Genomic DNA, 27,017 nt, shown 5'->3' on the forward strand with positions numbered 1-27,017 from the left:
TGCTTATGAATGATTGTAGACAAGATTTCTAACCATTTTATTTCAAGTTCCAACAGAGATCTACATCAGTTTAGTGTTTGTTAGAACCTCTTGTCCTCTGTGTAGCTGTTATTACCCACTATCTTTGTAGAATTCATTGAGACTTCAGTTAATATAGGTACATTCTGCTACAGCTTCTGTCTGCAAGGTTAGGAATAATAATTCCATTTATCGGATGCCCAGGGGATATTATTCTCACGTTAGGAGCTGTGGAACGTGTTTTATGAAGTCAGTGAATGCATTGAGAAATGGACAAATCTAGTCATTGTAAAAGGTTCTTCTGCAGTTGCTATTTATCAGTCCAATTGTGCTCAGTCTTTCTGAAGGTACTCGTCCATGGAAGTGTTACTTCTACCCAAGTAACCAGTCACATTTCCTGATCCCAGATACTGAACATGAGAGACCACTCATTCACTAACACTGTACTATTTCATTTCCTCTTGCCTTTGAAACAGTACAGCACAGAAAAAGGCCTTTTGGCCCACAAGGTTGTACTAACCCAATTAATTAGTCATCTAAAGGCCAACTAAACTAATCCCTTCTGCCTACACAATGTCCTTATCCTTCTATTTCCCTCACGTTCATGTGTCAGTCTAAATGTCTCATAAAATAATCTACTACTACCCCGGGCAGCACATTCCTGGCATCCACCGTTCTGTGGAAAAAAAACACTTGCCCCTCACATCTCCTTTGAAATTACTCCTCTCACCTTAAATATATGCCCTCTGGTATTAGACATTTCAACCCTGGAAAGATGCTGTCTGTCAGCTCCATCTATGCCTCTCAATCTTATAAACCTCTAACAGATCTCCCCTCACCTCCACCACTGCAACCTCTCAGAATAGCAGCTAGCTAGCCTCTAATCCAGCTAACATCCTGGTAATCCTCTTCTGCACCCCCTCCAAAACCTCAGCATCCTCCCTATAATAGGGCAACCAGAACTCTGTACAACACTCCAGATGCAGTTACAGCTGCAACACAGCTTCCTGACTTTTGAACTCAGTCCTTCAACTAACGAAGGCAAGAAGCCTTATGCAGTTTTGCCAAATGTGTACTTTTGAGGAGAGGTCACTGAACAGTGAATGAACCCTCAGCTGTGTGCTTTCCTCTGAAATGGATCAAGAATCAATTCTATTCACCATATACATTTACATATATTAGGAATTTACTGTGGTGTGTTGCCACAACATACCACATTCATAGAACATAGAACTGTACAGCACATTACAGGCCCTTCGGCCCACAATGTTGTGCCAACCCTCAAACCCTGCCTCCCACATAACCCCCCACCTTAAATTCCTACATTCAACAATTATGAAGAAATAAAGAATTATAAAAAATACCGGTTGAAGTATGGATACAGAATAAAATGTGCATAAATAAGCACTACCATGTATTTACAATTTAGACTGCATTATAAAGTTGTTTGTACAGTACAGTGGGGGTAATGGATCGAGGGGTGTGAACTAGAACGGTCCATCAGATTAACTGCCTGGGAGAAGAAACTTTTTTAAATGGCGTGAAGCTTGTTTTAATAGCCCTATAGAGCTTTCAAGAAGGGATCTTTTGGAAAAGGCAGATTGTCGGGTGGGTAGTGTCTGCAATGATCTTTGCTGCCTGATTCTTTGTCCTAGACACGTTCAAGACCTGCAGTGATGGTAAACTGCAGACTTTTCTGCTGACCCAACAGTTTGCTGTAATTTTTGTATTTTGACGCTGCACTAAACCAGACAGTATTGATTGATGTGAGAATCCTCTGTAAGATGGCAGTGTCGAATTGAACCAGTATGTTCTGGGGAAGATAGCATTTCAACAACTGCGGCAAGAAGTGCATTCTGTGGTTAATGAAGGAGATGTGGTTCTCCCACATGAGGTCCTGCAAAATAATGATGCCCAGGAACTTAAATGTTGAAATGGTGCTAGGCATAGAGCTGTTGCTGATGAACACTCAATTCATTCAGCAGAGTGGAGGCTAAACTGACACAAATTAAAGTTAGTGAAGCAAGAAAACACGAGCATTCACATTGTGGCCATGGAAGGTTTTCTGACTATTGATACTATCTTAAGGCTCATTGAGAAAAGCACTGGCCACCAGTGAGAATCTAAAACAAGAAAACGTCTGCAGATGCTATAAATCTAAGCAACACACACAAAATGCTGGAGGAACTCAGCAGGCCAGGCAGCATCTATGGAAAAAAAAAGTAGTCGACGTTTCAGGCTGAAAACCTTCAGCAGGACTGGAGAAAAAACAGCTGAGTAGATTTGAAAGGTGGTGGGGGTGTGTGGGAAGAAACGCCAGACAATAGGTGAAACTTGGAGGGGCCATGATGAAGCAAAGAGCTAGGAAGTTGACTGGTGAAAGAGACAGAAGAGAATGTATCTCTCTGTAAATGGAGATTGAGGTAAGATGGTGAGTGTCTTTTGCTGCTGTAATTTGGCTTTGTTTCCCTTGACTTGTATTTCCAATTCACTTTTACCAAATCCTCCTCCATTTCATTGTAGTAAGCACTTTCCCAATGGGTTAAGGTCTTTGGTTTTACCACTGCTAGCCAAAACCTTATGACAAAACTGGCGAAAAATATTGTGGGCATTGAAAATTTCAAATAAAAGCAGAAAATGCTGTAAGTAGACAATAGACAATAGGTGCAGAAGTAGACCATTTGGCCCCTCGAGTCTGCACCACCATTCTGAGATCATGGCTGATCATTCACTATCAATACCCAGTCCCTGCCTTGTCCCCATATCCCTTGATTCCCCTATCCATCAGATATCTATCTAGCTCCTTCTTGAAAGCATCCAGAGAATTGGCCTCCACCGTCTTCCGAGGCAGTGCATTCCACACCTCCACAACTCTCTGGGAGAAGTTTTTCCTCAACTCTGTTTTAAATAACTGACCTCTTATTCTCAATCCATGCCCTCTGGTACTGGACTCTCCCAACATCTGGAACATATTTCCTGCCTCAATCCTATCAAATCCTTTAATTATCTTAAACGTTTCAATCAGATCCCCTCTCAATCTCCTCAATTCCAGCGTGTACAAGCCCAATCTCTCCACGTAAGACAGCCCTGACATCCCAGGAATCAACCTAGTGAATCTACGCTGCACTTCCTCAATTGCCAGAATGTGGACCATCAGCTGTGGAAAGAGATAGAGTTGATGTTTTAATTCTTATTATAGTCTATTATCCTGGAATGTTAATGATGATTCTCTTTCCACAGATGCTGCCTGACCTGATGAGTACTTCCATCATTTTTCATAGTCCTTCTTTTATGGTCCATTGTTCTCCATCAGATTCCATCTTCTCCAGCCCTGGACCTTTCACACCCACCTGGCTTCACCTGTCACCTTCCAGCTGGCCTCCTTCCCCCTCCCCCATCTTCTTGTTCTGGCATCTTCCCCCTTCCTCATCAGTCCCGAAGAAGGGTCTCAGCCCCAAGGCACCAACTGTTTATTCATTTCCATCGATGCTGCCTGACCTGCTGAGTTCCTCTGGAATTTTGTGTGTGTTGCTTTGGATCTCCAGAGTCTGTCAGACTTTCTCACATTTAATTCTTCAGTCCTTTACCCCACCGCCTTAACACTGCCCCACTCCTTTCTTTATTCCCTCCCCTCACCTGCCAGTTTGTACTTCACCCGTCCCCCGGCTTTCTTATTCTGACTTCTGCTCCCTTTCTTTCCAGTTCTGATTAAGGGTCTCCGTGCGAAACATTGATTGTTTATTCCCCTCCATAAATGATGCTTGTCCTGCAGAGTTCCTCCAGTATTTTGTGTGTGTTACTCTGGATTTCCAGTATCTGCAGAATCACATGCTTATACTCAGTGCCTTTCATTTAATGCTCTTCACCTGTTCACTCCTCTTTAAGGTAAAGTCAAATAGCTGCCTAAACCCATTTCCACCTTTCGTAAACATCCTGTCACTGCATTGGGGTACAGAGAGGTCTAATGAGAATAGGATTGAATTGGCTATTTCTTACATCCTTCACATATATGAGTAAAAATCTTTACGCCTCCATCTAAATGTGCAATCATAGTAATTTATAATAAATAGAACAGTCAATGTAACATAGAAATACATTCAAATCAGTCTGATGGCCTGGTGGAAGAAGCTGTACCGGAGCCTGTTGGTCCTGGCTTTTATGCTGCGGTACCGTTTCCCAGATGGTAGCAGCTGGAATAGATTGTGGTTGGGGTGACTTGGGTTCCCAATGATCCTTCAGGCCCTTTTTTCACACATCTTGCTAAATGTCCTGAATCATAGGAAGTTCACAACTACAGATCCACTGTGAGGTCCACACTACTCTCTGCAGAGTCCTGCGATTGAGGGAGGTACAGGTCACATACCAGACAGTGATGCAGCCAGTCAGGATGCTCTCAGTTGTGCCCCTGTAGAAAGTTCTTAGGATTTGGGGGCCCATACCAAACTTCAACCGTGAGGTGAGAGGCGCTGTTGTGCACAGACCACAGGAGGTCCTCGGTGATGTGGATGCTAAGGAACTTGAAGCTGTTTACCTTCTCAACCCCAGATCCATTGATGTCAATAAGGGTGAGCCCATCTCCATTCCTCCTGTAATCCATAACCAGCACCTTTGTTTTTGTGACATTGAGGGAGAGATTGTTTTCTTGACACCACAGTGTCAGAGAGATGACTTCTTCCCTGTAGGTCACCTTGATATTGTTTAAGATTAGGCCAATCAATGTAGTGTTGTCAGCAAATTTAATTAGCAGATTAGAGCTGTGGGTGGCGACAGTCATGGGTATAAAGGAGGGGCCTTAGGACACAGCCCTGAGAGGCTCCTGTGTTGAGAGTCAGAGGGGTAGAGGTGAGAGAGCCCACTCTTGCCACCTGCTGGCAATCTGATAAGAAGTCCAGGATTCAAATCCACATGGTGGGGTCCTGTCGAGCCTGGATGGAATGTGTTCAATGCTGAACTGTAGTCCAAGAACAGCATTCTCACATAAGCATCCCTCTTCTCCAGGAAAGATAAAGAAGGGTCAATAGCCATCTCAAGTTCTGATGGCACCTTCCACCTAACGTACACTAAAGGTCAGTGTATGGATCAAGATTTAAGTAGAGAAATAAAATTCAGAAACATTTGTTTATTAAATTTACTGAATAAAAAGCAGCATGTACTCATTACACATTAATACACATTTCAGATATTACAGAAACATTTCACAATGAACAACATAAATGTTGGTTTGGTCCAGCAAGAGTTTTCTACAATAACAACAATTGCACTTCTTTCTCTCAGTCCAGCTGAGTTCCCACCTTGCATGCACTCTCTCTCTCTCTGATCAATACAACACCTGCACTGCTAAGAGCTGAGAAATCTTTGGGTTTGAAATACATATTACCTCATACCCGTTTATGTAGCCACTCTGTGTAGCATAGTACCGCCCCCCCCCCCCCCCCCGCCATTTCACCAGTTTAAGGTGTGGTAGAAATTATATATTCATAAAATTAACATAGTATCAGAATTTATTAAGTAAATCATCAGTCGTATAGAATCTTTGCACCCTTCAATTTTATGGTTCACCAAAACAGTTAATCTAGAAGTAGCTTGTCAAATAGGCCAAAGCAATAATTTAATGTGGAAAGATAGATTTTACAGAAGTGATGATTTCTCACTATGTAATAGCAGAAATTTCCCAACCTGAAACACTGCCTGCAAAATTAGAAAATTAGGACAGAGACCAAAATGAGAGAAAAATTAATGTCACCATTGCTATTCTAGCACAAGACTTTTGTTGCACCTTCACAGAATGGCAAATAACAATTTGAACTTTTCAGAACTGGTTGACAATTACTGCCGAAATACACAAAGGCTGGTGGAGCTTATGTGCCACATCAGAACCCTCTGACTGTGTTGTTCAGTTCAAACCGACCCACTGAAGACAGGACCATTCTACAATTGGACAATCTGAACTATCTTGTTACAGCACAGGTGGTGGAAGCTAGATGTGGCCTCTTCAATGTTTCTATGCTGTTATTAACAGTGACAGCACACACCTGTGTATCAATGTACCAGCAGAGAAAACATGAAGGGAGAAATTAAAATAGCTTTTAGCACTGAACCATCGTTGGGGAAAACATACCAAAAGGACTACCAAATATGGTCCAAAACAAACTCTGAAACCAGAAGATATTTCCTTCTATTACACAATTGTAACACAATCATATTACATTTCCCCTGATCACTAAATGCCAAATAATTTCATAAATTCAATTAACAGATCTCATAGTTTGTCTTACAGGTGGAAGATTCAGTCAGCCTGTTATAGTTATAAACATTTCAATATTCAGCCAGAGTCTCTCGATACAAATTACAGTTTTCCTTAAATCCACCACACAGCTATAAAAACACCAAGACAGTGGGTCTCTAGCTTTAGAGATTGCAACTTCAATGTTAATGCTTCAGAGTTTACCCCTTTAAAGGGACTTAAGTAAATTATATATAATTTAATTACAATTTTACAGAGAATCAGAACATTTTTAAGACAAGTATTTTGTAATGCTATCTTTCATTTTAGGCTGAGTCACTTAAGGTTGCGGTAATTAATTAAAACCTAAGTATTAGTAATTCAATTAATTAACCAATAGAGACATTTCAATGAGTGTTGGTTGTGTGGCACAAAGTAAAAGCAAACATAGCAAACAGATTTTATACAATCAAGATTAGAAGTACAATGTTTTAAACTGATCATTCACCTTTGACGCATTGGTAAAGGGATTAAATATCTGAGGCATCGATAATACTGCAAAATTATGTTGCTCAAACTAAAAACATTCTTACATATTCAAATCAACAATCTCAAACCTCATCTCCACTGATATTTCATAACATCCACTGGCCTATTATATTCTGCTTGCAAATGTAGACAAGCAGATAAAATGATTCCCACTCACTGACTGGGTACCAGCAGAATTAGGGGAGCATTGTAGGTATTGATATATTACAATGTTTTCCATTGCATCCAGCACTTAACTAAGGACATTATCTTAATAAGAGTAGGTGTTAATTTAACAGATATTTAAGTTACTCAAAAAGCACAGCCAGTTTTTCACTGGATAAAAACTGGCTAAACAGCCAACTAAATTACAAAATGCATTTTAATAATTCACACAACAAAAACAAATTGTTGAAATTTCTGTCCATGCATAAAAAAAGTTCTTTTTAAAACACACTCATTATTATTGCACTCCATGTTTTTGTTAGCAATAAGACCGAGCACAACGCAATGCATCGGGCACAAAGAACAGCTATGTACTTCTCTGAGGATAAGTAAGAACCCGTCTCACTGCTTTCCAAGCAGAGTTTTGTTAATTTTCTATTCAAGGAGGCTATTACATGTATAAGTAGCTGCAAACACGCCGGCATCCAAGCAAAATCAAAGTCTCTCTTTAACAAAATGGATCCAGATGCACAATGTCTGAACTGTTTTCTTTCAAGTACAGACTCACTTAATGTTTTAAGAGTTGTCAGGTTGTGATAAATAGACCCAAACGTGTGTTTGAACACAGCAAGATGCAGAGAATCACGCCTCTGCATTGACATTGAATTACTATTCTCCAGGTTTGCTTAATTGTGTACAGAACTTCTATTAAAGCACTGTGTGCAGTGTTAAGTGGCTACATGGATTTACCGAAGGCAAGCACGAAACAGAGGGCTACCTTCAGTAGTCTATTTCTATAAACATTTGTGCCCTGATGGAAAGGTGGATGATTTATCTCCATTCATTCGATTCAGTTGCTGTCAATCACTACAGCAATAAAATATTGACATAACCCAACACGTTTTCCCATTTATGGTGATATTTTATCCATTTTCCTGCAATAATTAAATAACCCTAATCCTGATAAATTCAAACCATCTCAGCTCTAACTATCAGCTCATTAAGATTTCCTTTACCAGTTAAACATTTTGCAATGTGATCTGTAATTCAAATTTTTAAACGCAAGAAAGCTTGGAATTATCAGGTTAAACTTAATAAAATCTGGATTCGACACTGTTTGAACAGCAGATACGCTGTCACTGTGGGAATACAATAGCAGAATCTGAAATTGCTGCTAATGACACTGTGCACAGGTGTTCTATTCAGTTTTAAATAGAAAGGTGTTCTATAGCAAATAGAATATGACTTCATGGATTATAATTTTTTACATATTTGGCAGCACAGTGTTGTATGCCAAAGGGAGTCCCATTTGTACAACACCTAGCATTGGCGTACCATATCCAGCACTATCTCATTCAAGTCCAATATCCTCTCGTATATTTCTTAATCAGGCATGTCGATGTTCAGCTTTTGAGGGGGGACAAAATACTTCCCAGGACTCTGGGTAATCACAGCACCAGTCTTTTTATAAAACATGGGGGGTATCTTAGCAGGTTCTGGTATAGGTATTTCTTCAGATTCTTCACTGTCATCGTACTGAAGTTCATATGAAATATTTCCATATTCCCTCAAGAAAGGAAAGATTTCCAGAAGAAACTGACAGAAGTCTTTGCGGATTCCAAACCACCCTACAAAAATGATGTGAACAGCAATCGTTAGAAGAAATATATCCTTTCTACCTCAAAAAGCCTTTCAACACATCTGGAAAACCAACCAGTCCCAGAGAGGGTGAAGTCCAATGCATTAATATACATCTGATTGTCTCTCTTTAGCGTGAGCTTAGAGTTTAAAAATATGAAGTTGGGACCCAAAAGTCAAATTCGTGATCAGCAGTTCCTGGGATGAGTGTGAAGTTGAAGTCTTGATGCCTGTTAGATTGAGAATCTGGAGGTAAGGACTGAAGGCCCAGAGTTGGTTTGCCCTGGGGTTGAGGGTTGGAGGCTGGAGTTAGGGGGTGTGTCTGTCTGTCTGTGAGACTTGTTTTGCTGTTGTCTTGTGTTATTGATGTTTGTGCTGTTCTGAGGAACACCGTGCATGCTATGGTGGTGCCAGAAAGCGTGGCAATACTTGAATATGCTGGCTGTTAATATAAATGATGCATTTCTCCGTGTTTCAATGTACATGAGATAAATAGATCTGAATCTTTAAATGTTCACAAGACCTTAGCATCACTCTGCAACAGTGGGAGTGGATAGGCATTCAACTAAAAAAAAAATTGAGGTTTTGAGCCCTTTTGTTACCCAAGTGCCAGCATCAGAATAGATCATGGCAGTAAGTCAGTGAGGTGCCCTGATCCCAAGTATTCTTCAGAGGAAAGGAGTCACTTCTAACTTGTAAACTTAGATTATACAGATCCTGGAAATCCAGAGCAGCACACAAAATACTGGAGAAACTCAGGCAGCATCTATGGAAAGGAATAAACAATTGACATTTCGGACTGAGACCAATGTTTTGGTCCTGATGAAGGATCTCGGCCCAAAACACACATAGATGCTATCTGACCTGCTCAGTTCCTCCAGCATTTTATGTGAACTTTTTACTTGTGCAAGTGAACTATTTCCCTTGTGATACAACTGTTCAGCTCACCCAGGTAACGAGCCTCAGAATAGAAAAACATCCCTTTAGAATAGAGATGTGGAGGAATTTCCTTAGCGAGAGGGTGGTGAATCTGTGGAACTTATTGCCACAGATGACTGTGGAGGCCAAGTCATTGGGGGGTATTTAAACAAAGTTTGATCGGTCCTTTATTAGTGAGGGTATGAAAGATTATAGGGAGAATGTGGGAAAATGGGGTTGAGAGGGATAATAAATCAGACATGATGGAATGACGGAGCAGACTTAAAGGGCCAAATGGCACAATTCTGCTACGCCTTATGGTAATCTCAAAGCAGGAAACTATTAATGGAGAGTTGAGTTCAATTCATACGTACTGATCCTAGAACACTGGTACTGTCCCGAATAACTACCAGAATCTTAGAAACAGCTTTTTTGGTTACAATATCAACCCTGAAAACAGCAATAAAGCTGTTGTTTCATTGCTTGTGTTGTGCTGAACATTGTGGGCATGCTGCATTTCACTGTATGTTGCAATGTATGTGTGATAAATAAATGAATCTAAACCTGAAGTACAACGATAAGGATAAGCAAAACAACCTTAACTGAAAATACACCACTCTTACATCTTCCTTTCTCTGAAAGGGAAACGGCTAATGAATTTGAAATAACGTTAGCAAGGCCCTTGACAAGATCCCCCATGGTCAAGGAGGTTCATTCACTTAGCATTTAGGATGAGTTAGAAACTTGACTTTGAGGTAGAAATTGATAGACATTGGCTTCGCAGGAGAAGGCAGAGTGTGGTAATAAATAGATGCCTATCCAACTGGAGGCCTGTGAGAGTGCCACAGGGACTGGTGCTGGGTCTGTGGTTGTCTGTAAGCTGTATTAATGATCTAGATGATAATGTGGTAAATTGGATCAGCAAATTTGCAGATGACACCAAGATTGGAAACATAATGGACAAAGAGGAAGGCTATCAAAGTTTGCAGTGGAATCTGGGCCAGTGGGAAAAATGGGGGGTGATAAATGGCAGATGTAGCTTAAAGCAAGCAAGTGTGAGATGTTGCACCTTGGGAGGACAAAACAAGGTTGGATTAACACACTTAAGTGTAGGGCACTGAGGAGTGCAGATCTAAAATTGCTTGAAAGATCAAAAGTAGATAGGGTCATTGCCTTAATAAATCAAACTTCTGAGTACAGGATGTTAGAAGACGTTGGTGATGCCTAATTTGAAGCTTTGTGTTCTGGTCACTACAGGAAACATATCAATAAAGTTGAAAGAGTGCAGAGAAAATTTATGACGATCTTGCTGAGATTTGAGGATTTGAGCTGCGGGAAAAAGTTGAATAGGCTAGGACCTTATTCCCTATAGATTAGAATGAGGGGTAAATTTGATACAGGTATACAAAATTATGAGGGGCTTAGATAGGGTAACTATAAGCAGGCTTTTTCCACTGAGGTTGGGTGGGACTAGTACTAGAGGTCAGGGATTAAGGGGAACTTCTTCACTCAGGATGGTGAGAGTGTGGAACAAGCTGCCAGTGTAAGTGGTGGGTGTGGGATCGATTTAAACATTTGAGAGATTTGGACAGGAACTTGATAGGAGGGGTATGGAGGGCTGTGGTCTGGGTACAGGTCAATAGGATATAGACAGATTAACAGTTTGACAGACTACATGGGTCAAAGAGCCTGTTTCTATGCTGTAACAGAAAATAATGGTAGATCAGGCAGACTGTAGTAATACTTCATTTCTATGACACTTCCTCAAACTAATTCTTCAGCATCTTGTTTTTAATACCCCAAATAACTCTTTTTATAAGATTAAACTGGTTAGGAAGAATGCAATTAGAAGTTTCTTTAAGAAAACCTCTTCCAAAATTCTTTAAATTTCAACCTAATCAGCCTTCTGAAAACCAATTTTAATTACACTATTGGTTCGATACAAAACTAAAGCTCAAACTGATGCTTTAAGATTCCTTTGTTTCAACTTTGAGTAAAGTTACTGCCTTATTCTCATTCTGCCTCCTTAAAGGTCATTTCCAGATGATGATGTTTCTTTCAGTCTAACCATTAATGAAAAGCAACTTGGTCAAGCAGGACAAGTGCTACACCTCCTCCCTCACCACCAAACGGTCCTTCCAGGTGAGGTGACACTTCACCTGTGATCTTGTCAGAGTCGCCTACTGTATCAGGTGGTCCTAGTACAGCCTTCTCTACATTGGTGAGACCTGACATAAATTGGGGGACTGCATCATTCTGTCCACCACAAAAGGCAGGATTTCCCAATGGCTTCATTTTTAAAATTCTACTTCCTACTCCCATTCCAACTTGTCAGTTTGTGGCTTCCTCAACTGCCATGATGAAGCCAAAGTCAGGATGGAGGAGTGACACACCATATTTCAACATACAAGAGAAATTTGGATAGGTAATTAGGGTAGCCTCCCAAATGATGGCATGGACATCGACTTCTCTAACTTCCAGTCATTTCTCCCCCTTCCCCTTCTCTCTTTTTCTATTCCAAATTGTGGTTCCCTTCTTGGCCTTTCTCTTCTCCTCACCTATCACCTCCCTCTGGTACCCATTCTCCTTCCCTTGGTCCATGGTCCTTTCCTTTTTTTTTGTTCTTTTTTGATTATTTTTTTTTTTTTTTTAGAAATTTGCATTAACAAATGCCAATAAATAAAAGCACAACTGAAATAAAATTAGGTACTTCAGTCATCAGATGGATCATGGTCCTTTCCTATAAGATTCCTTCTTCTTCACCCCTTTACCTCTTCCACCTATCATCTCCCAGCTTTGTACTTCATCCACCCTTCCCCACCCACCTTCTCCTTCACCTGCCAGCCTGTACTCCTCCCCCTCCCCCTATCTTCTTATTCTGCCTTTCCAGTCCCAATGAAGGGTCTTTGCCCGTACATGGACCCTTTCTTCCCCTCCACAGGTGCTACCCAACTTGCTGAGCCTCCAACAATTTGTGTGCATTGTTCAGCAGCTAGGTGGTGGACTGAATCACATTTACCTCCAATAAACTCAAAGCAGAATTAGGCAGAGCCTTGAAAAGATAACCTTGTGCAAGCCTAAATCAGTAGGAGATAAGTATATGGATAGGAGGAGAGAAAGGATCAATATCCCAACGAAAATTGGATCCAATTCTTTCAAACTGAATTATAACAATTTGTCCACAAACTAAGTTACACTGTGCACATACACATTTTATTTACTGTAGAGAAAATATTATGAGCAGTAATAGACCATAAGACTTAGGAGCAGAAGTAGGCCATTCGGCCCATCGAGTCTGCTCCACCATTCAATCATGGGCTGATCCACTTCATCCTGTCATCCCCACTCCCCTGCTTTCACCCCATACCCTTTGATTCCCTGGCTAATCAAGAACCTATCTATCTCTGCCTTAAATGCACCCAATGACTTGGTCTCCACAAATGCTCATGGCAACAAATTCCACAGATTTACCACCCTCTGACTACAGTAATTTGTCCGCATCTCAGTTCTAAAAGGACATCCTTCAATCCCGAAGTCGTGTCCTCTTGTCCTAGAATCCCTACCATGGGAAATAACTTTGCCATATCTAATCTGTTCAGGCTTTTAAACATCCGGAATGTTTCTATGAGGTCCCCCTTCATTCTCCTGAACTCCAGGGAATACAGCCCAAAAGCTGCCAGACATCCCTTATATGGTAACCCTTTCATTCCTGGAATCATTCCCATGATTCTTCTCTGAACCCTCTCCAATGTCAGTATATCCTTTCTAAAATAAGAAGCCCAAAACTGCAAGTGTGGTCTCACGAGTGCCTTATAACATCTCAACATCACATCCCTGCTCTTATATTCTATACCTCTAGAAATGAATGCCAACATTGCATTCGCCTTCTTCACCACTGACTCAACCTGCAGGTTAACATTTAGGGGTAAATGCCGGATCTGCAACTGTTCACAATAAAGATGAACAATTTGGAAGAGGGGATCGAGTGTAGCATAGCCAGGTTTGTTGATAATACTAATTTAAGTGGAAAAGCAAACCGTGCATAGCATGCAGAGGGAGTGCAGAGAGATATGTACAGGTTAAGGGACTGGCAGATGGAGCACAACACTGTAAATGCACTTGAGAAAAAAATAGATCAGATTACTGAAACTACATTTATTATCAAACAATGTATAAATTATACAATCTTAAGATTTGTTTGCTCAAAGATAACCCCAAAAGAATTTGATTAAAGAAAAAAAAGACCAACACCTGATGTGCATGAGAAAGAAAAAAACACAACTCATGCAAACAATTGAAGCGCATAACTTTACAAACCAAATTATTATTTAAATGGTGAAAGATTACAGCACATTGTTGTGCAGACAAACTCTGGAGTGCTTGTGCATGAATTGCAAAAGGTCATTATGAAAGCAATGGAACATTGGCCTTTATTGCTGGAAGGATTTAATTTGAGAACAGGGAGGTTATGCTGCAACTGTATAGGGTACTGGTGAGGGCATACCTGGAGTACTTTGTACAGTTCTGGTTTCCTTACTTAAGGATATACTGGTTTTGCAGGCAGTGCAGAGGAGGTTCACCAGGTTGTTTCCAGAGATGACAAGGGTTAGCCTACAAAGAAAGACTAAATCGTCTGGAATTCAGAAGAATGAAAGAGAATCTTATAGAAATATGTAAAATTATAAAAGGGATAGATAAGATAGAGGCAGGAAAGTTGTTTCCACTGGTAGGGGAGACAAAAACTAGGGAATACAGCCTCAAGGAAATAGATTTAGAACAGAGATAAAGAGAAACTGCTTTTCTCAGAGAGCTCTCCAGCTCATTAAAATATTTAAGACACAGTTAAATAGATTTTTTTAGGGGAATTAAGGATTGTGGGAAAAACGCAGGCAGGTAGAGCTGAGTCCACGGCCAGATCAGCCATGACCTTATTGAATGATGGAGCAGGCTTGACGGGCCAGATGACCAACTCCTGCTTCCACTTCCTATGTTCTAATGAACATCACTAGCTCAGAACAAGATTTAACACAGACGATACCATAAAACAACATAGATACTTACAGTGATTACCCCCTTTCTGTCCGAAGGTTGTTGCCATTAATGTCATGAGAGAAAGCCAAAGAGGGATGAAAATTGGAATATAGGAGAAATTATTATGCCCATCCAGCTTGTGAACCAAAAGAATCTGGAAAAAGAAAGAAAAACCTTGAGTCTCCCTATGACACCTTGCCAGCAATGGAAAGTCCTATATCTCAGCAGTTTGATACGGAGAGGCTCATGCTGTTTTCCCCATGCTTGTAAATGATGCTTCTATTTCTTATAAGTTTCTCAGAATTCAGGAAGGAGAGCTTTGTACTTTTACAGACAATGGCATAGCGATGTGAGGAATGAGTCATGGATATCACTTTAGGCTAGTTTTCTGAATCATTTTATCAAACACACAAGCAGTAAGGCTGAAGAACGTCTCTTCCCACTAATCCACCCCTGCACTTTATCACTTCCTGTCAGAGTTATGTATCAACACTTGTGCCTAACATCACTTTATGGTTATACAATTAATCTATGTATTAAAACTATCTTACGTATTTATATTTATTGAGAATATCTTCTTGAGTTTCTTTTGTGCCACATAAGATCCAGAGCAACAATAATTTCGCTCTCCCTTACACTTGCGTTGGAAATTGTATTAAACACTCTTGAATCTTTTAAGGCCTCGTGTTTTGTGTCTATGGCTTCCAGACTAATACTGCCATTTAACTTTCATCATTACTTGTAAGTGTATATACAGTACTGTGCAAAAGTCTCAGGCACAAATAAAGGTGACTAAGACTTTTGCACAGAATTGTATGCGCCACCATTAGAGAGGAGAGCGAGTATGTACATCCGGCAGAAGCAAACGATGTTGGGAATGGCAAGGGTGGAATGCCAGCTGGAGGGGTGCTGGACAGGTGGCAGAGGAGGAGTGTCACAAGGGTATGGGTTGGCATGGGTGCAGCCACACCTAGCCTTGAGACACCAGGCAAAGTCAGTCCTCAATAGTGACCCATATCAGAATCAGGTTTATCATCACTCACATAAATCAGGTTTTTTTTAGCAAAATCGTACAATACCTAAAATTTCTACAGGACTGTGCAAAAGTCATAGGCATCTAGCTATGTGACCAAGACTTTTGAACAGTACCATACATGCCAAATGTTATAATGCTGGATTAATTAAGCAAAGAGGCAAAGAAACACTTAATTCTGGTATTCTTAAATAAAGAAATCAGCCACTAAGCATTCAACACGTGCTCGGCAATGAAAATAAGCTGGTTGAACATTTTAAGCTGCAATGACGATTTAGCATCTGGAGGACCCACTGACTCCATTATCAAAGGAGAGTTACATACCTCAAAGGTCAGGAGAGGAACAACAATGGTCATCCAGCTAACAGCCATTGTAACATGGGTCCTCCTTTGTTCAGCTATCACGTCCATAGACCGCAAGAAAAGTACTGACCACACAATGTAGTAGAGCACCACCAGGCAGAGAAATGACATCAGAATCCACAAAGGAACACATACCACCTACAAAGAACCAGCAAAAAGATTGGTTAAAGAAGTTGTACTGGCTACAAAATACTTTTCTGCATATTTTGTTTCGTCCAGGCCAGCTGGATTGTCAGTCTGCTGAACACTTTATCCAAAGGTTACAATAAAAGCCTTTATGCATCCAATAGGAGAAACAGGTCATGTTGTTTTGCAGAGCCTGTAGGCTGCCTGGAATCACTTCCTCACAAGTAGTCTACACTTGCTGTTGAAAAAAAACGTTTAAAGTTCAAAGTATATTTATTCTCAAAGTACGTCACCATATACAACCCTGGGAGTTTTCTTGCAAGCATTCACGTTAGACACACAGAAATACAATAGAATCAATGAAAAACTACACACAAAGATGGAAAAAGCAACCAATGTACAAAAGACAACAAACACTGCAAACACAAAAATAAATAAATAAAATTGGAAAACTCAAGTTGCAGAATCCCTGAAAGCGAGTCCATAGGCTGTGGAATCAGTGCAGAGTTGAAGCGAGTAAAGTTACGCACGCCGATTCAGAAGCCTGATGGTTGAGGGGTAATAACTGTTCCTGAATCTGACGGTGTGGGATCAAAGACTCCTGTACCCCCTTCCCCTCCTCCTAGCAAACAATGAGATATTAGCCTCATGACTGAACTATGAGCTGTTTTCTGAAGGAAAACCTGTTTGTTGAAAAGCACCCAGTTCCAATAAACAGCATGTGCTTTAGTCTGAGGACAGCCAACAGCCCCTGGAAGTGCATTTCTAACAACAGGCCAATCAGTAACTTTCCAATAGAGTACACAAGTACCAGGGAGAAGAAGTTTGAATTAGGCAATATTATTAAAAGCAGAAAATATAACTAACTAAAGTATCCCATTCAGTCCCAGTTCTTCTCCATGAATCACAGCTGACCTGTGCCTTAACTTCACTGACCCAGTTTAACTACCAAACAAACCCAACTAATCAGTCTCGGTCTTGAAGTTCTTTATCGCCACATCCACTACCCCTTGTCAGAGAATAAAATTCTAAATTCCTACAATCCTTGTGAAAAATTAAATGTTCAGCAAGTTCTAATTAAATTTATTATCATAGTACAAATATGTACAACACTGACATTCATTTCCAAGCTGGCATTTACAAAATAAAGAAATACAACAGAATTTATTTTTAAAAGCTATACATAAAGACTGACAAACAACCGATGGCAAAAAAAAGAGACAAATTGTGCAAATAATATAAAATGTAAATAAATAATACTGACAACACGAGTTGTAGAGTACTTGAGTTTATAGTCAGTTCAGTATTGAAGTGAGTGAAGTTATCTACGTTTGTTCAGGAGCCTAATGATTGAGGAGTAATAACTGTTCCTGAACCTGATGGTGTGCAATCCAAGGCTCCTGTACCTCTTCCTGATGGTAGAAGCGAGAAGAGGACTAGATGAAGGGGGTGGATGATGCTTTCTGGCAGCAGCGCTCCTTATAAATGTAATGGGGAGGCCTTTCCCTGTGGTAGACTAGGCTGTATCCACCACTTTTTGTCAACTTTTTAAAAAACCCTATTTAATTCTCACCCCTTGTCTCAGATTTTCTCACCACAAGAATCACAAAGCAAATAAAGACCAGCCACAAATAAAGAGCAACTTACCAGCCAAGGCCACTTTATGATTTCATCCAGCCTCAGTGCAATGAATATGAACTGAAGAATGTTCACAGAACACAGGATTTCCAACTGATCAGCACAAATAAAAGGGGAAAAAGTGATAAAACCAGTAAGAATGTGTTTTCAGATTTATTCATAAAAACTTTAGCATGCTCAAAAGGGTGAATATATGAAGACATGTGATTTGCATTAAGCCAAGAGGACAAAGCTTTAAAAGTTAATGATTTAATTCTTAACAGCAGCTATATTGTTTAATTTTTGATAGGACTGTTAGACCCCCCCCTTCAGCGCTATGAAACCTATCTATGCAAATTTCAATTGAATCCAGGCAAATGCAAGACAGTCACTTTGGAAATTCCAATTCCAGTTGGACATACAGAGGAATGTCAAGAGTACTGATGTATAAAAACACAAAGGAGTGCAAATCCGTAGCTCAATAGAGGTGAGGACACAGATGGAGAAAGGTAGTGAAAAGGGCTTCTGAAGTGCTTGGCTTGATGGCCAAGGCATTTGGTATAAGAGATGGGATGCCATGTTATAGCTGTATAAAACACTGGTTAAAGTGCTTTTGGGGCCATTATGCAGAGTTCATGGAGGAATGATGTGGTAGCAATACAGGAAGTCTGGAAGACATTCATCAAAACCTCCAGATTGGAAGGATGTAGTTTTATAGATAAATCCAGTAGGCTGGAGTTACTCTTCTGAAACTCGGGAAGCTAAAGGGTGATCTTATGGAGATTTACAAAATTCTAAGAGGCGTAGTTAAGTCAGAATATTTTTCCCAGAACAACTCAACCTACAACTAGAGGGCATAGCTTTAAGATGAGAAGGGAGGAGAGAGGAGGGGTGGTGATGGAGGCAGATACAATTACAACATTTAAAAGATAATTGGAATGGGAAGGCACAGAGGAATACAGAGTTAGGTAAATAGGATTAGATTAAATGTGCAGAGGGGGCTGAAGGGGTTCGTTTCTGTGCTTATACAATTCCATTGATAATGTTAGATGACTAATAGGTTGAAAGAAATTCAGAATGTTTCTTATTCTAACATTTTGCAGTGCAGGATATGGCACACTAATGCACATATTAATGACAATGAGGCGGCACAGTAGCATCGTGTTTATCGCAATGCTATTACAGCATCAGCGATCAGGATTCAGTTTTCAGCACGGTCTATAAGGCGTTTGTATGTTCTTCCCATGACCCGATGGATTTCCTCCAAGTGCTTTGGGTGCCTCACACATTCCAAAGATGCACGGGTTAGGAGGTTAATTTGTAACGTGGGTGCAATTGGGTGCCACAGGCTCACTGGGCTGGATGGGCCTGTTACTGAGCTGTATCTTTAAATAAAATAAACTTTTGCTTGGCACCCAACTGTAAAATTCTCCTAATGATTCAAGAGTAACCACTTACCGTATCTGGCATTGTACCACACCAAAACAACAAGGCATGATGAACAGAACCCTGATAAATGCTAACAGGCCAATTTGGAATTAGCTTGGCCAAGACTCCCATGGCAATATCACCTACCTCCAAAGATCGATCATGTCGAAAACCCCAGACACAGGCAGCCACTGACACTGGAGACACGAAGAACAGCGGCATGAAGACAAGCAGCCAGTAATGGCTTCCTCGCTCAATCCGGTCACACACCAGAACTTCAAACATCAACAGCAACAGATGGATTCCAACTGCTATCAGCATTGCTTTAAATTCCACACAAGTTTCTCCTTCAGCCCTGCAGAAAAATACAATAAGTTAATTAAGGGAGCATCTCGTTTTTCACACGAGTGGGTCATCGGAAAATTTCATCATACTTATTAGTGTAAACAAATGAACAACAGAGAAAAATACGATTTGTTACTTTAGTGGTAGGACACATGTAGAACATTAGCCCACAATGTTGTGCCGATCTTTTCGAAGTTCATTTATTATGAAGTATATGTCATAGAATCAGTGAAAAACTGCACACAAACACTAAGAAGCAAACAGTGCGCAAAAGACAAACTGTGTAACTATAATAAAGTAATACTGAAAATGAGTTGTAGAGCCCCTGAAAGTGAAAGCATAGGTTCTAGAATCAGAAACAAGAGAAATTCTGCAGATGCTGGAAATCCAAATCTGGAGGAACTCAGCAGGCCAGGCAGCACGACATGGAAAAGAGTACAGTCAACTCAGTCCTAATGAAGGGTCTCAGCCCAAAATGTTGATTATACTCTTTTCCATAGATGCACCTGGCCTCCTGAGATCCTCTAACATTTTGTGTGCGTTGGTTGTGCAATCAGTTCAGAGTTGAGGTTAATCTACTTTATGATCAACCTAAGCCCTCCTAATGTGATTAACTGAAACAGCCTTTTTAAAAGAGTCAGCGCAGATTATTCTATCTATGTCATATGATTCTCAGGTTTACAACAATAATATGCTTCTTTTAATGTACCAAGGCACTGCACCAAGGCACCAAGGCACTGCACAAAACCAACCATAAACATCTTTTAAAATATCTGCTTATTTTCCTTTGCTTAAGTACACATTTTAAATTAAGATGCTAACTGAATGTAAAAGTATTTATTGTATTGCAGAGTGGACTGTATATTGATACATGCTACGTACCTCACCCACACATTCGGTTATTATGTGCTGTGTTGTATGACATGGAGGACCATGGTCTCCATAATCATGATTGTTCTTGGCAAGTTTTTCTACAGAAGTGGTTTGCCATTGCCTTCTGGGCAGTGTCTTTACAAGAAGGGCGACCCCAGTCATCATCAATACCCTTCAGAGGTTGTCTGGAATCAGTGATCACACAACCACAAACTTCAGATATGTACCAGCTCCTCCCATGGCTTCATGTGACTCTGATTGAGAGGTTAAACAGTGCTACACTTTGCCCAAGGGTGACCTGCAGGCTAGCGCAGGGAAGGAGTGCCTTACACCTTCTTTGGTAGAGATATATGTCCACACACATCGGCTATAGAAAAATTATGTCATTTCCAAATAACTTCCCTCTCACCTCAATTCGTACTTTCACTGCACTCCAGAACCTCATTCTCTAGTTTACTTATATACTCTTTTGGACCAGAGATGTACATACTAATGAAGTAAGTTCTCTGAATCCATATCAAATGATTCTCCCATTCTTGACTTCTTTGTTATTAGTAAACTAATTTATAGTTTGTTAGTCGCATAATATCAGTTTTCTCTGGCTGGCCCGTCTTTATAGTTTCCTGTAAATTTGCTCCTTCCCACAAGTTGGCAGTACATAATCTGGCCCAATGGTGTAATCACATCTACAACATGGATATTGTCCTTGTTTGTTCCAGGACATGCTCTCTCTAGTATCTCTTGTAACTGTAATCTCTTCTCTTACTTTTTCCTGTCTTTTCTCAACCATTCAAAACAAGAGAACATGGGATTGGAGTTCTAAAGGAGATGTAAGGGGTAATTTTCCCTCCCTCACGCCCAGAGTGGCTGATTTCTGAAATGCACTGGGTACAGAAGCAGCACTGTAGTGGACAGAAGGGGTCCACAAAGGCCAGTTAACCAACACATCACTGGCACCAGCCTACCCACCATCAAGGGTATATATTCAGAAACATGCTGGAAAAAGGCCATGAAGGATCTCACTGACCCTGCTCTTGGATTGTTTGTCCTACTCTGATCAGGAAGAGGCTACAGAGTATGCATGCCCGGACCACCAAAATCAAAAACAGTTTCTTCCCCCAAACTGTCAGGCTGATCAACACCTCCACCCGTTAACCCACCACACTACTACCTATACATCAGCCACTCCTCTCTACAGCCCCTTAGCACATTTCACCAACCCCCCCACCCCGCGCATTGCCACTTTACAGTTACTTGTACATTATGTTTTACAGAATTGCTTTTATATCTTATATTTATATTTATTGTGATTTTCATGCTGCATCGGAACAGGAGTAACAATCATTTTGTTCTCCTTTACACTTGTGTACTGAAGAATGACAATAAACAATCTTGAACCAGAGGTGGTGGTGGAATCAGATACAATTACTACATCTAAGAAATATTTAGAGAGACACGTGTACAGGAAATCAAAGGACCTGACCCTCATATAGGTAAATGGGATTACTGCAGATCTGGGTTGCCAACCTTCATTATGCCATGGACCAATACAATTAAGCAAAAGGTCTGTGGACCCCAGGTTGGGAATCCCTATTTTGATAAGGTGGGCTGAAAGCTGAAAGATAAGCTGCTTAGGAATAAGGTCCCACAGGGAACTAATAAAAGTTAGAAGCTAAAGCATGGATTTGGAATAAAATGGGCATAAACACAAACATGCATTTAAAATGTAAACAATATTATAAAAGGTAGTGTAAAGTGCCTATTGTGCAGAGGGTAATTGATAGAGGGGGTGGGGGAGGGGGCTAACTAGAATGGTTGATCAGATTAGCCTCCCAGGGGAAGAAACATTTAAAATGATGTGTAGTTATTGGTTTAATAGCCCTATAACACTTGCGAGAAAAGAGCTTTTGGATGATAGCAGGCCTCTTTCTATGCGACGTTAGTTAATAACAACAGAAGGAACAAGTAAAGCTATGGACCACGGATGTTCTCACTTAAGCATTTTTCTAATATACACCTTCAACATACTTTGTTAAACTGAGCAATATTTTCAATCTTGCAGCAGTAATCTCTCACCTGTATTGCGGATTACGTGCCCACACCCCGGTTCCCACCGAGGCTCCTATGATCACCATGAGTTTCCATAGCCAGACAGGAGTAAAGACTGCCCAAAAGCTCCACAGGATGATCCCATCCAGGCGCAGTGACAGTAGGATGGAGAACAGTAGCAGGCAGGCATAGATCAGAAATTTGCTGCAACAGAACAAAACAAATCTCAGTCAATATGACATAGGAGCAAAATTAGACATTCAGCCCATGGAATCTTCTCCTGTCAGGGCAACAACTTGTTAGGCAGAATAATAAACGTACAACAGCAGAAATTAAAGAAAATTAATCCAAATGAACTTTGGAGGCCATGAACAACATAGAAAAGTTACAATGATCACCCAGGGAAATGAATTTCTACTCAATACATGCTGGATTCAACAATTGTATACACAAGGGATTCTGCAGATGCAAGAAATCTAAAGCAATACACACAAACACTAGAGGAACTCCGCAGGTCAGGCAGCCTCTATAGCTAGGAGTTCCTTCAGGTGTGAAAGTGTGAGTCCCCATCCCTCTCTTCCCCTCAATGAAAAACCACAAAGACAATCAACCAGTGTGCAAATGACAATGAATCTGTGCAAATACAAATATCAGTAAGAAATAGTAAATAAATAATGCTGAGAGCATGAGTTGTAGAGTCCTTGAAAGTGAGTCCATAGGTTGGGGAATCAGTTCAGTGTTGGGTGAGTGAAGTTATCCACACTGGTTCAAGAGCTTGATGGTTGTAGGGTACTAACTGTTCCTAAACCTGGTGGTGTGGGATCAAAGGGTCCTGTACCTATCTGGTGGTAGTTGCGAGAACAGAGCATGGCCTCAGGGTCCTTGATGATGGATGCTACTTTCTTATGGCTGCACACCTTATAGATGCCCTCAATGGTGTGGAGGGGCTATTCCTGTAACGGACTGACTGTATCCACCACTTTTTGTAGGTTTTTCCATTCTTGGGTATTGGTGTTTCCATACCAGGCTGTGATGCAACCAGTCGGGACACCCCCCACTGTGCATCTATAGAAGTTGGTCAAAGTTTTAGATGATGAGCCAAATTAGTGTAAACTTCTAAGAATGTAGAGGTGTTGTTGTGTCTTCTTAGTAATGGGACTTGGACAAATCCTCTGATTTTTGGATAGACACCATGATAGTGTGCCCAGTATTGTTTAATCTCACATCCAAGACACTTGGGCCAGAAATCACCTGCATTTGTAAACTGCCTCATCTGCCTACTACTTTTCACAGATAAATATGAAATGAAACAATGTCTTAGCAATTAAACAAAGATATGCCTGTGTCTATTTGTATGTACATAAACAAATCTCACCACTTAAGGTTCCATGACATTTCATTGAAGGTTACAAGAACCTACGATGTACCATCAACAGAATTACCCTATTTGTATGTTAAAAAAAAAATCACAGAGTCTTAAGGCACTGAAGGAGAATGTTTGGCCTATCGTGTCCATGCTAGCCAAGAGTTCTCCTGAGTAACCTGGGTGCCAGAACATCACATACTTTTCCAGTCTAAAATGAAAAGATTTTGTGCATCAAGCAGTGTTCCAGATAATGTGGAGAGTGAAATTAATCAGTATAAATGGGTGTTTGATGGTGGGTGCAGACTCAGTTTGCTGAAGGGCTTGTTTCCATGCTCTATTTCCTTGTAACTAAGACAATGACCATGAGAACCCAAACACTCTTAAGATGAAGTGAAGTTGCCCTTTAAAGACTGATTTATACTTCTGTGTCAAATGAACGCTGTAGGTATGGTGTAGACACTTAACCTACGCTGTACCCTACACCCTACTCTACGCGCACCTCTCCAAAAATGTAATGGTGCATCGCGGTGACGCAGACAGCAGCAACTGTGATCGGTCCGCTTGGTAGCATCGCATTTCCTCCTGCCTATAGGCATACTGTGCAAACACTGATGTGAAATAAATGGTTGGAGACGATGAACCAAATTGTCAAATCTACCTGCCGACATCCGAAAATATTCGAAATGCATCTCCTCGTCCATGTCTCTCAGTGGCCAGAGAGAACAGAACAGAAAATTCACCCTCCTTCTACCTCAATCCATTCAATGGCCGTACACACCATCTCCTCCGACGTCTTCTCTTTTCTGCGTTGCAGTAATTTCAATAAAAGTAACCCTTGTTCAACATTTATTAGCTCCAACTCCAACATGATGCGCTCAGTCACCATTGTTTGAAGTGCACAAAGAAGCTCTACACAGGGGCATAAAAACCCCACCGCCAACTAGCGTTTTGACGGTGAATTACAGAGCAACGCAGACACACCAACGCACAGGTATAAATGCTCACAACAGCGCAGGCCACTTACGAAGGCTACGGCATAGGCTACTACGCAGAACTATAAATCAGCCTTTAGTTTTTCTCCTTATCAGTCAGCAATGTCATGAAGGATCCCACCCACTATGCTTATGAACTGCAGATTCCCACTCCCTTCAGGGAAGAGGCTACACAGCACCCACACTGGGACCATTAGGCTGATAAAGTTACTTCCCCTAAGCCATCAAGATGATCAACACTACTATACATTAATCCGTTTCACCACTACTACACCCAGATCAGCCACTCTCTCCACAGCCTCTCAGCATCCTTCATCCCCCATGCACTCACTCCACACCACATACCTACATGGAGAGTCACTGTCCTACTACTTTTATACACTCTATTGCAACTTGGATTTGAACATTCAAAGTAAATTTATTATCAAAGCACATATATGTCGCCAAATACAACCCTAAGATTCATTTTCTTGTGAGCATACTCAATAAATCCAATAACCATAACAGCATCAATGAAAGATCGCACCAACTTGGGCGTTCAACCAGTGTGCAAAAGACAACAGACTGTGCGAACACAAAAAGAAATTAATAATAATAAATAAATAAGCAATAAATATCGAGAAAATGCGATGAACAGTTCTTGAACGGGAGCCCATTGGTTGTGGGAACATTTCAAAGATAGGGTGAGTAAAGTTATCCCGTCTGATTCAAGAGTCTGATGGCTGAGGAATAATAACCATTCCTGAACCTGGTGGTATGAGTCCTGAGGCTCCTGGACCTTCTTCCTGATGGTAGTAGTGAGAAGAGAGCATGAACACAAAGTACACTGCAGATGCTGTGGTCAAATCAACATGTACAAACAACTGGAGGAACTCAGCAGGTCGGGCAGCATCCGTGGAAACGAGCAGTCAACATTTCGGGCCAAGACCCTTCATCACGACTGACGTTGACTGCTCGTTTCCACGGATGCTGCCCGACCTGCTGAGTTCCTCCAGTTGTTTGCACGTGTTGAGAAGAGAGCATGACCTAGGTGACTGTGGTCCCTGATGAAGGATACTGCTTTCCTGTGACAACACTTTATGTATTTGTGCATAATGGTGGGAGAGCTTTACCCGTGCTGTATCCGCTATTTTTTGTAGGATTTTCCATTCAGGTGCGTTGGTGTTTCCATACAAAATGTCCTCTTTCCAAGAGTTACTTTGTTGCTATATCATCTCCGGTCAAGAGTCATTTACATTTAGGTACTTCTGCACCTAGTACCACTTTATGTATACAAATCAGTCTATGTATATAAGCTAATCTAATATACATACAGCCACACTCAAACAGTTATTTGGTCCTGATAAAGGATCTCAGCCCAAAGCGTCAGCTGTTTACTCTTTTCCATAGATGCTCTCTGGCCTGAGTTCCTCCAGCATTTTGTGTGTGCTACTTGTACACTGTGTTTTAGAGAATTGCTTTTATATTCCTATTGATTGTGCTTTTATAGTTATTTTTTATATTCTGCATCAGATACAAAGTAACCATCATTTTGTTCCCCTTTACACTAGTGTACTGAAGAATGACTAAACAGCCTTGAATCTTATTATTTTAAACCTATGTTTGCTAGTTATTGACTTGTCTGCCAAGGCAAATGGCTCTTTCATGTTCACCCTATGGAGACATCACAATTTCATACACTACAATAAAAGCCTTCTCTGTTCTAAAAACTCTTCAATCTTTCTCTGAAACTTGTCCAGTGATATTACATGTTTCCTGTAATGTGGGATCAGAACTTTAAGCAACACATTAGCAGCATATGCCAATTGAATCAAGATTAGAAAAATGATAACGCTGAGATGTTCCAATATACAGTATTTACAATACCGCCATAGAACACAGTACAGCTAGTACAGCCGTTTGGCCTACAATGTTGTACCGATCGAAATAAAAGTATTCCATTATCATTCTAACCCAGGGGTCACCAACCTTTTTTGCACCACAGATCGTTTAAATATTGACAATATTCTTGCGGACTGGCCGACGGGGGTGTTAATCACAACCGGAATATAGGTGGTAAGTCAACTCTAAGTCACTTATATGTGGCTAATACACTCAATTCCATTTCTAAAAGGGTCTATCTAACAAATTTAATATTAAGCACACATCACACATTTCCTCGCATGAATATAGTAATAAGTCAACTATAAGTCACTTATAAGTCAATAGCACCATAACATTTTAAGTAACATCTGGATATTAAACACACAGCACATACTTTCCTCGCATGAATATAGTGATAAGTCAATAGCATCATAACATTTT

The 27,017-nt window shown here is 40.6% G+C and overlaps 1 protein-coding gene across 1 annotated transcript in view; it reads right to left on the reverse strand.

The window, feature by feature from the left end:
* Positions 1-5,438: 5,438 nt before the first annotated feature.
* The window catches only part of tmem185 (transmembrane protein 185), a 43,655-nt gene continuing 22,076 nt past the window's right edge, over positions 5,439-27,017 (reverse strand). The window contains exons 2-7 of the mRNA XM_059976747.1: positions 22,383-22,559; positions 19,236-19,443; positions 17,691-17,774; positions 15,879-16,055; positions 14,552-14,675; positions 5,439-8,562 (exon numbers count right to left, since the gene is read on the reverse strand). Coding sequence (XP_059832730.1) covers positions 8,318-8,562; positions 14,552-14,675; positions 15,879-16,055; positions 17,691-17,774; positions 19,236-19,443; positions 22,383-22,559 — 1,015 coding nt within the window. The 3' untranslated portion in view covers positions 5,439-8,317. The remainder of the gene's footprint in view (positions 8,563-14,551; positions 14,676-15,878; positions 16,056-17,690; positions 17,775-19,235; positions 19,444-22,382; positions 22,560-27,017) is intronic.

Source organism: Hypanus sabinus, chromosome 8 (assembly GCF_030144855.1).
Source record: "Hypanus sabinus isolate sHypSab1 chromosome 8, sHypSab1.hap1, whole genome shotgun sequence".
Lineage (NCBI taxonomy): Eukaryota > Metazoa > Chordata > Chondrichthyes > Myliobatiformes > Dasyatidae > Hypanus > Hypanus sabinus.